At 35.9% G+C, this 10,946-nt stretch overlaps 1 protein-coding gene across 1 annotated transcript; it reads left to right on the top strand.

The window, feature by feature from the left end:
• Positions 1-1,796: 1,796 nt before the first annotated feature.
• On the top strand, positions 1,797-6,743 carry LOC107811109 (uncharacterized). Its single transcript, XM_016635979.2, has 3 exons — positions 1,797-2,282; positions 3,502-4,996; positions 5,236-6,743. The coding sequence occupies exons 1-3, from the start codon at positions 1,988-1,990 to the stop codon at positions 5,381-5,383; spliced, it is 1,938 nt and encodes a 645-aa protein (XP_016491465.1). The 5' UTR covers positions 1,797-1,987; the 3' UTR covers positions 5,384-6,743.
• Positions 6,744-10,946: the final 4,203 nt, after the last annotated feature.

Genomic DNA, 10,946 nt, shown 5'->3' on the forward strand with positions numbered 1-10,946 from the left:
ACCCTTCCAACCCGATTTATGTTGTAATTGTTCTTTTAAATTCTGACATGTCAAAATAAAAAAATGACCGTTGGGCAACAATCATTTTTTGCACTTTTAGACATTTTGGCCTATCCCCTTACTAAATAACCCCTTCACCCCCTAATAATTGATAAATTACATTCTTAACCTTTTAATGACTATAAATAGCCCCCTCTTCTTTATTGTTTTCACAACTTGATCTCTTCTTACTCTAATTCTCTCTTAATTCCCTTTTGACTATTGAATTATTTATTGCTCTCAAATTTTCAATTAATTAATATTTCAAGTTTTATCAATTATTTACGGTAGCCACTACAAAATTACAATTATCAAGTGAAATATGGTTACTATTTTTGTTAGGTTTAAGTTAAATCATGCCTCGTGCTTCTAGAGTGCGTTCACATATTTGAGAACACTTTGAGGTGGTAGAAGAAAATGAAGAAGTTCGCAAAGTAAAGTGCAAGAAATGTGGTCGTGTCTTTAATGTTCATCGAAAGTGGGAGGGCATAGCTGGTTTAAGGAGGCATATAAAGGGTTGTCTTGTGCGTTCTTCAGGAGTTTGTATTTAAGTTGATTTGAGACAATTTGGTTTATTTTGAATTTATTAGACTTATTTAAGTTTAATGTGTTAGTTTATAGGACAAGTTATTTTGAAGTATTATCATGCAATGAAAATATGAGATGAAAGCCTTTGAAATTTGATCCTTACATATTGGTCTTATTAAATAATTTTATATAGCCACTTAAATTTTAATTTTCAAATTTTAAAATTCAAATTTTAAATTTAAAACTTTAAAGTTTAAAAATTTAATTTTATGCTTTAAAATACTTATTTTATTATTTAAAAGTTTGCAAACACTTAAGTAACAATTACATTGAACAAAGAAACATAATACACTAAAAATAAAAATTAACCCGGCACGATCCGGATCCGATAAGCCCGAACCTGGACTGGCCCACCAAAATCTGCAATATCCCAGCCCATTAACCAACCAGCCCACTAACCGGACAAGCTATTTTTTTCCATGTCCAGCCTGATCCAGCCCGTCCGGTAAACACCCATAATTTATACTCAATAACAGAGGCAAATCTAGGATTTTTAGTGCACGGGTACACTACTAAAAAATAGGAGACAAAAATGTATCTAGTGAGAATTGATCCCTATAACTCTTGGTAAATAACTCAACGTCCAATCAAGTGCGTCATTAAACCTTTTGGAGCATGAATGACAACAATGAATATTAAACCAATTTTAAAAAATATGTACATAAAATATCTAATTTTATGAAAATACCACGAGTTCACATGCCCCTAATTAAACCTATACATCCGCCCTCCTCAGTAAGTATTAAATGTTAATAATTGTTTTTCCTAATAAAGTTCAAATTCTAATCACATCGAAGATTTCATTTTTGTACATTTCTTCATGGTACACTCTCATCCATTTTTTTTTTCCATAAAGGAAAAAAATAATGACGTTGAGAGATCCAGTTACTGTAATCCACGTAAGTCTGGAATAGAAATATATTTATATTTAAGACTGAAATGATAGTGGGAAGAGTCAATAATCAAAAACTTAAAATAAAAAAAAGAAGAGAAAATACGTATAATTACTAGTATTCCTACTAAGCTCTTTTTCTAAAATGGAAGTCAAGCCATGTGTCAATCCAACGACTCCACTATTACTCACTCATTTTCCATTAAGGATAGAAATGTCATTTCACGGAACCCATGAATCTTCCACCCGAGTCGCTACGCATCCCTCAAAATTCCCCACCTCACCCCTTTATAATTTTCCAACGCTCTATATCCTCTCTAATCCTACGCACTCCTCAACTAACCTTACACACCAGACAACATACAAAGACTAAATTTTACATATCGGTACTAGCTATCGTGCGCATTTCTCCGGCAACGGGAAAATCGGTAACTTTCGTGTTTTTTTAAAATCCAGGAATCGTAGGAAATGGGCGGTGCCGGCGGGAACGGGACCGGAGGAGGGGGAGGGCCGCAACAGTCGGGTACGGCGGAGTCACAGTACTCAACGGCGAGGATTTCGGTGTGGTGGGATATAGAAAACTGTCAAGTATCTAGAGGATCTGATCCTCACGCGATTGCTCAGAATATAAGTTCTGCTCTTGTGAATATGAACTATTGTGGACCCGTTTCAATTTCCGCTTACGGCGATACTACTAAGATCTCTCCTTCTGTTCAGCAGGCGCTTAATAGTACTGGAATCGCTCTTAATCATGTTCCTGCAGGTATACTTTTGTGGACTGATGCGTAAAAATACATTTTTTTGTTTGCATGATTTTTAATTTGTGTAATTATGATGAAATGACTTCTTTTTAGTTGATTTGATGTCTGCTTGAGTTGATTTTTGTTGGAGGGTAAATGAAATTGTGCGATTAAACAGGATCTGTTAGATCTAGTTGAATTTTGGCTTTTTTATTGTCTTTGGTGCTGATTTTTAAGTCAACGGAGTGTCTAAGATGGTCTAAAGCGCTTGATTGACTCTTGTAATCTATGCATGTGACGATCTGATTTCCCTGTGTCTGAATTCTCACGGTCTGATGCAAAATTGCATTTTGTCCAATGATAAATAACCAAGTTTTTAAATTTATAAAACCATTTTTTTTATTAGGTGACTCAAAATAAAAGGAAGTAATGATCGTGTTTCTTTGCTTTACTTTTCTTTTCAAAGCCCCTACCCAGTGACAGGGATGGGGTGTTTGGTATCTGTTCAGCACAGGTTGAAAACTGTTATGAGTTGCTGATCTTTTGTTTCGTAACTGTAGAGATCATCTTCTCTAAATCTTGAAGAAACCAAAATAGTGGTCTGAGCCAGATCCAGGATTTTAAGTCATTGCGTGGGAGTACTACTGCAAAGTCCATTCACTTTGATGACAATGGAAGTGGACTATCTATAGATGTTTTTTTTCAAAAATAAAAATAAAAATTTAAGTATATGTAGTATGATCTAGGAGTACATGGTCGATTAATAAATTTTTTCCCTGAAAATTTCTTTGAAAGTTATTTCCTTGAGCTAGTAGGAGCCTATGTTTTCCACTCTAAACATATTCAATTCATTGATATTTGCTTAAATTTAGCATTTTATATCAGTGCTTGCTAGGTGTTAAAACTTTATAGTCTGACTGGTCACTTATGCTGCTTTACAGCTTTGTACCAAAGTGAGAATTTGGAGTTGATATGTGGTTTCTTTAGTTGACTCTTATCTTAATCTAATATCGTTATTTGGTTGATCCCTTTCAGTGCCAGCTGACTAAAGTATTAAGCTTATATCTCTATTGATGGTTGTTAACTAAGTGAACAGCTAACCGAGTCTTAAGATTACATTTGAGGTGGTGTATACACTGAGAGAAAACCAGTGTGTTCATGATTCTTATTTTTAGCACTTATGGTAGCTTGGTTAAATCTGTTTAGAACTGCTTTGACTAATTTTGGACCAAATGTGTATAGGTGTCAAAGATGCAAGTGATAAGAAAATTCTTGTGGACATGTTATTTTGGGCAGTTGACAATCCTGCACCTGCTAATTATTTGTTGATTTCGGGAGATCGTGACTTTTCAAACGCACTTCATCAATTACGCATGCGCAGATATAATATACTTCTAGCACAACCTCAAAAAGCATCTGTGCCACTTGTTGCTGCTGCGAAGACTGTATGGCTCTGGACAAGCCTTTCAGCTGGAGGACCGCCTTTGACAAATAGTGAATCAAGTCAACTTGTAAATAGCAGTTACGGTTCTATAGCCACTTCAGACGCATTATCTACGTCATCTAGTGATTCCAGTCTGATAAGCCAGGCTGTTGATACTTCCCATGAAAGCCCGCAAATGAAGTTTAGCAATGGGGGAAGGGGTACCGATAATAAACAAAAGGGCAGACCAGTTCGTAAAAGTGTGAATCAACCCAGTATATCACGAACTTCATCTGCAATGTCAGGCACACAAGAAAATCGTAGTGCTGCAAACTTTCATCAACCAGGATATGGGTATCCTAAGCAGTTCAATGATTCAGTGGAGTTGCCTGGAGCTCATAATTCAAGAACTCCGTTCAGTGTGCCCGTATCTGCCTCGAGCAGTGGTCCTGGTAATCTCGAGCCTTCCTGGACAAATGGAAACAACTCGCAGAGCAGTTATCAAAATAATTATCCTCCAGTAAGGCCAAACAACCTCCCAGCATCACCGGTAATTCCCCCTGGTAATTTCTTACCACCTAATTCGCATGTGCATCATTCTCAACCAATTCCTCCTAGGTCTGATGCACAAGGCTTCTCCTCAGGCCTTCAAATACCTATGCCTGATATGGGTAAGCTAAAAATCAGTGAAAACTCCAACAATGGTCATAATCGTCCTTTTTCTCAATCGTGGAATGGAGAATCGAGACAACCTCCTCAGATTGAGAATTCTTATACTAACATAAATGGGCCTAAGAAAGGAAACAACTTGCAGAAGAAAAAACCATTTTACCTTGAAAAAGAGGTTAACAGGTATCCACATCCCAGCCCTGAGATTCCACCACCACCACCATCATCTATAACAAATAGCAGTAATGGACCGCTCAACGGTGTGTGGGGAGCTCCAGGATGCCCAAAACCTTCTGAGTATGTTCAAGGTCTTATTGGAGTCATTTTACTTGCATTGAACTCCCTAAAAAATGAGAAGATTATGCCTACTGAAGCAAACGTTGCAGATTGCATCAAATATGGAGATCCAAAACACCGCAATACTGATGTTAAGAAGGCTCTTGCAAGCGCAGTCGAACAACAGCTGGTAGTAACAAAGAATTTAGGTGCGTTGCAGTTATATGTTGGTAAAAATGAGAACGTATGGAGGTGTGTGAACCCTATTGGTGGTAATCCGAAACAATATCCCAAAGAAGCATGGGATGACCTCCAGAAATTTCTATCATCTTCTGCTGGAAGAGCCGCCATAAGTGCTACTCAGTGCAGGTAATGGGATCTCATTTAGTTTGAACCTTATCGAATTTTAGTGGATGTTGGAGAGGTTTCAATAGTATTCATTTAGTTGTAGGGCATCCAATTAAAAATTTGATAACAGGAAAAAGCTTTTAGGTTCAGGATAATGCCAAACGGGCTTTTTTTGTTAGGTCCTATAAAGATAGTTTCTCGTGTGTATCTGGCTGATATAATCTAATTTGAACTTGCTTATTTACTTGATTCTTCACTAGGTTTGAAGCAGCTACAGTTATTAAGAAAATGTGCTTAAAGGAGCTTGTTTTAGGCGAAATACTTCAGATCTTGCATATGGTTATTAACATGAAGAAATGGCTTGTACCACATCATTCCGGGTGGCAACCAATTACGATTACTCTATAGCAGAGATCGTCCCCAACTCGGGGGTCGTAGCTGCGACATAAGATCTGCAACATCTGGTTATGGACGGGAGAGATGGCTTATAGGTTCTTATCAGTTCCTTCATGCACTTATCGACTGAACTGGTAACAGATCAATCTAGCCCATTTCTCCTCTTAAAGTGTCGCAATAGATTAAGTAGCTGTATTTATGTTAATTAGATTGTTCTGAAGTAGATATAGTTATAGTTTGGCTGTTTATCTTTTTCCTGGGAAATCAGAAAGCACTGTGGTGGGAGCTATGTCGGCTGTTTTAATAAAGCCTTCCGAGGCGTTGTGCTTTGGCTGGAATTCTAGAATATCTTAAGCGAGAGATTGCTATAACATGGTTGGTGCTTTGTATTTTGGGCTATTGCTTTATTGCCCGGTTATTGGTTATTGATTAAGCGGATCAATATATGTGGAAAGTTGCTATCCGTGATTCAGGGACTTTCCAGTAAAACTGTTATTCAGGAACTTTTTGAGCAACCTATGTGAGAGTATCCTAGTTCTAAATCAAAGTTGCTAACAGTGATTCAGGAGCTATCCAGCGAAACAGTGATTCAGGAACTCTTCGAGTAACATAAGTGAGAATGTCCTAGTTGCTGTTGTATCTAACATAGAGATTTTGAAGCTATGAATCTCAGAGCAGGTATACAATTCAGTGAGAAGGATAAGTTTGTCTGGTTTGTATTGAGGGCAAAAGTACTGGAGTTGAAGACTCTGAAACTGTTGGAAACGAGTTATTACAGAGAAGGTATCAAGTATACAATTCATTGAGATGGATATGCTTGTCTGGTTTATATTGAGGGCGTAAGTACTGGAGTTAAAGACTCTTGAAGCCGTTGGAGCCGAGTTATTATTAGACTGGTGTTTAAAGTTGTATCTTGCAGTATGAAGATATTCAGATCTTTACTTTCTGGCCAGAGAATCGAAGATCCTCTACCCTTGTGTTTCAACAAACAGGACTATGCAAACAAAAATTATGTGGCAGATTATGGTATAAATGTAACTGTTAAATGAGAGTTTGTGCGAAGGCCTAAAGTTCCTTCAACCGTATCATTCTCCTCACTTGCAATTATGGTAGAAGTTAGAGACAAACGACTGCGTCCTTCGTCACTTCAACGCAGTTGTCATTGAAGGTTTGGTAATCTAGTTATGTATTATTCTACTTATAATCAAGCTGACAGCATACAAAAGGAGTTGTATGCTTCATCTCACTGCATGCTTAAGGTTTCATTCCCCCCTGATGTTTTAAATTATTGTAGATATATGTTGTAATGGTTGGAGCTGGAAGGAGCTCGTTTTCAGCAGTAACTTTTGTTATAAAGCTTTGCTTCGTGTTACATTTATTTGTTGCAGCGACTTTTATCCCGTCTCTCTAGTTACTGGGTAATACCAAAAATCATTCCCTCGAGTATGTATAATTTGCGCCTTATTATATAGAATTGTGTTTTGAGAGAAAAAAAAACTTTGATATCCGCTGGTTTTATCAAGACTTGAAGTTTCTATAAAAATCTATTGTGTTTGACGCTAATGCTGCTCGGTGGGCCGGGCCTGAACCGGACCGGACCGGGCCCGCGGTCCTAACGGGCCTGGTGGGCCTGGTGGGCCGGTCCTGGGTGGGCCGGTCTTGGTGGGCCTCTGAGCCCGTCACGGGCTGGTCTCCATGGTTGAGCCCACGAGCCCGGGACCGTTTGGCCCGGGACCGGCAGGCGGGCCTGGGCCGGTCCTGGCGGGCCTGGCGGGCCCAACGGCTATTTTAAAAAAAAAAAAAAAAAAAAAAAAATCAAACGGCCATATTTAAAATCTAGCCGTTTGGGCTGAAAATATGACCGTTTTTTAAGTTAAAAAAATGGCCATTTGGCCCCCAAACTTTATTTTAACCCCAAACTTTATATAATTACACTTTTCCCCATTTCTCAACTATAAATACCCCCTCATTCTTTCATTTTTATTCACCAATTCATCAATATCTCTCAATATCTCTCAATCTCTCTCAATCTCTCTACTACAATTACTTAATTTATTGTTGAAATTTCGTGAAAAATTGTGAAGTTGTTGAATTGAAGTTTTCAAGTGTTCAACGATTTTCAATTTTCAAGAAGTTGTTCGGCAATCCGGTAAACTCGTTTCAACTCTTACGTTTTTATAATATATTTTTGTGTGGTTTAGTTTGCATAATTATAATTAATATGGCATTTACTTTGAAAAAAATGTTTGGTAAAGGAAAAGATAAAACCGGTGAAAGTAGTGGCCAACCAACTACCCTTCCCCCGGCTCCCCGACCTAGAAAAGATAAGCAAGTTGAAAGTAGTCGCCAACCTAGACGTCCTCCTCCTTCCGTAATTCTTGATAGTGATCACCCTTGTTTTCAATTTACCGATAGTGAATTTTATCATAATGTTGCACCAGGTGATAGATTAGATGATGAAATTATGAATGCTCTTTATCCTAATGAAACCATCTTAGAAAATAATGAGGAAAATGAGGATGATGATGAAACTCAAGCACCGGATTTAGATGATACACCTACTAGTCCTCTTAATAACCCAAGTGATGCACCGGTCGACCCACCTGTAGAAACTCCTACTTTTAATAGAGAACCTGCTAAACGCTTAGAAACATCATTAGTTTGGAATTTTTTTACTCAAGTAAGAGAAAAAAATAAGGCTAAGTGTAAAACTTGTGGGAAATTAATGTCGCATAAATATGTAGGAGACCGTAGCGGCACAGGTAGTTTGACTAGGCACATAAAAACACACCCTAGAGATAAGGCTAGATTTTTTCAAATGAAAGCGCATCTAGAGGGGACAAGTGTAGATTCTGCGATTAACCCTAGTACAGGTTCAAATCTAGTTCAACCAGGAATTAACACTGTCACTGGAGGTATTTTATATTACGATCCAAATAGAGATCGTGAAGAATTAGCAAAGATGATTACTGTTATGTGCTTACCTTATACTTTTGCTTCTAATCCTAATTGGGTTCATTATATTAGAAGAGTGTTTAATCCTACTTATAAAGGTTGGCCTCGCGCAACAGTTAAGAGTGATATTTATAAATTCAAACATGAATATGAACAATATTTGCGTTATTTATTTACTCATATACCTAATCGGATTTCTATTACTACTGATATTGGTAGAAGTGGTAATGATTGTGATTACCTAACTGTTACAAGTCATTGGATAGATGAAGAATGGATAATGCAAAAACGCATAATTGCATATAGAATAATTAATTCGCGTCACACAGGTAAATTTATAGCTAACACTGTTGCAGATATTTGTAGATATTTTTGCTTTAGCGATAAAATAATGGCAATTTCAATGGATAATGCTTCTAGTAACACCAGTGCTATAGGCATGCTTACAACAACACTAAATCCTGCATTTACTAATATTTTCCATGTTAGATGTATTTGTCATATTTATCATTTAATTGTCGGTGATGGTATGCGAATATTAAACATAGAAATTGAAAAGGTTAGAATGGCTCTTAATTGGCTTTTTTATTCAAACCGTAGAAGTAGACTTAGAGAGTATTTTAAAAAATGTGATGAATATGGCCTTAGAGAAAGAAAGGTTCCTAAACCTTGCCCGACTAGATGGAATTGTATGTACGAAAGTTTAGTAGTAGCATATGAATATAGAAACCCAATTAATGCAACGTTTAATTCTCGGGTAGGTGGTGAAGATGATGATGAAATGCTTACCACTCAAGATTGGACTAATGTTAAAATTCTTTTAGATTTTTTAGAACATTTTCAAATTGCAACAAATGCATTTTCTGGGCAATATTATCCTACTATTTCAAACTGTTTAGTTTATATTGCAGCACTATCTGATTTGTTTGTTGAATTTAGTGAGGGTGGGGATATTTATGAACTTGCTATAAATGAAATGAAACAAAAGTTTAAAAAATATTTTTTTCCTATCCCTCCTATTTATGGTCTTGCTGCAATGCTAAATCCTACAATGAAATTGGGAGGTCCTCATTTTTGGTATTCAAATATTTATAAGGCTTTAGATCTTTCAAATGAGGAAATTGCGACACTTGCAGATGCAAAAGCTTCAATTAAGATTAACGCTCAAACAGTTTATAATGCTTATCAACTTGCCTTAGAGCATGCTAGGCCAACTATTCCAACCCCTACTTCGTCTAGCTCACAATCCTCTAAAAGAGTTGCGGGCTTAAAAGCTCTTAAATCTTGGACGGAGTTCAGGGGTCTCAAGGTGAAAATTATGATGAAACTTCACATCTAAATGAGCTTCAAGTTTATTTGTCTCAGGGACTTGAAAAGGAGAATCCAGACGGCTCTTTTGATCTTTTGGAATGGTGGAAGGCAAGGGAAAAACATTTTCCTGTTCTTGCAAGGATGGCTCGGGATATTTTATCAATTCAAGCTTCAACTGTTGCATCAGAGAGCGCTTTCAGTCAAGCAAGACTGCAAATAGGTGATCATAGAGCGTCTATGAGGGATAGCTTGGAAAAATCAGTATTGTTTAGAGATTGGATCCGCTCGGAAAGAAGAAACTTTGGAATTGCAGAAGCACAACCGGCGATAGATGAAGCTTATGAAGAAATGATAGCGGAACTTACGGAGGATTCGGCTTCGCCCGGAAGTGGTGATGAACAAGCTTCTTTTCCACCACCACCAACGCAACCTCCTCCGAACCTTGAAGGATTTATGAGATTTGTTAGAGATAATACATAGAATAATATGTAACTTGTATTTTGGCACATCTTCCTTAGTTTTTTCCTTCTAATGGTGGTATTAGTACCTTGTTGTGCTCATTCCATTGGGGGAAGGATGACTAAGAAAGATATGTCATTTTTTGGTAATAAAATTTATTGCTTCTACCCATGAGCTTCTTTTCGCAATATTTCTTTGTCTATACTTAGAATTATTTATATGCTACAATATATACATAATATACAATATATATACTACAAGAAAATATATTTATAAGATACAATATATACATAAGATACAATATATATACTACAAGAAAATATATAAGAGAATATATATACATAAGATACAATATAATATACTACAAGAAAATATATTATGCTACAATATATACATAATATACAATATATATACTACAAGAAAATATATAAGAGAATATATATACATAAGATACAATATAATATACTACAAGAAAATATATTATGCTACAATATATACATAATATACAATATATATACTACAAGAAAATATATTTATAAGCTACAATATATACATAAGATACAATATATATACTACAAGAAAATATATAAGAGAATATATATACATAAGATACAATATAATATACTACAAGCAAATATATAAGAGAATATATATACATAAGATACAATATAATATACTACAAGCAAATATATTATGCTACAATATATACATAATATACAATATATATACTACAAGAAAATATATTTATAAGCTACAATATATACATAATATACAATATATATACTACAAGAAAATATATAAGAGAATATATATACATAAGATACAATATATATACTACAAGAAAATATAT

Source organism: Nicotiana tabacum, chromosome 19 (assembly GCF_000715075.1).
Source record: "Nicotiana tabacum cultivar K326 chromosome 19, ASM71507v2, whole genome shotgun sequence".
NCBI lineage: Eukaryota > Viridiplantae > Streptophyta > Magnoliopsida > Solanales > Solanaceae > Nicotiana > Nicotiana tabacum.

Coding starts and splice junctions, on each gene's coding strand:
- LOC107811109 (XM_016635979.2), top strand. CDS start 1,988: ATGGGCGGTGCCGGCGGGAACGGGACCGGAGGAGGGGGAGGGCCGCAA. Junction 2,283..3,501: donor TCTTAATCATGTTCCTGCAG/GTATACTTTTGT, acceptor AAATGTGTATAG/GTGTCAAAGATGCAAGTGAT. Junction 4,997..5,235: donor ATAAGTGCTACTCAGTGCAG/GTAATGGGATCT, acceptor ATTCTTCACTAG/GTTTGAAGCAGCTACAGTTA.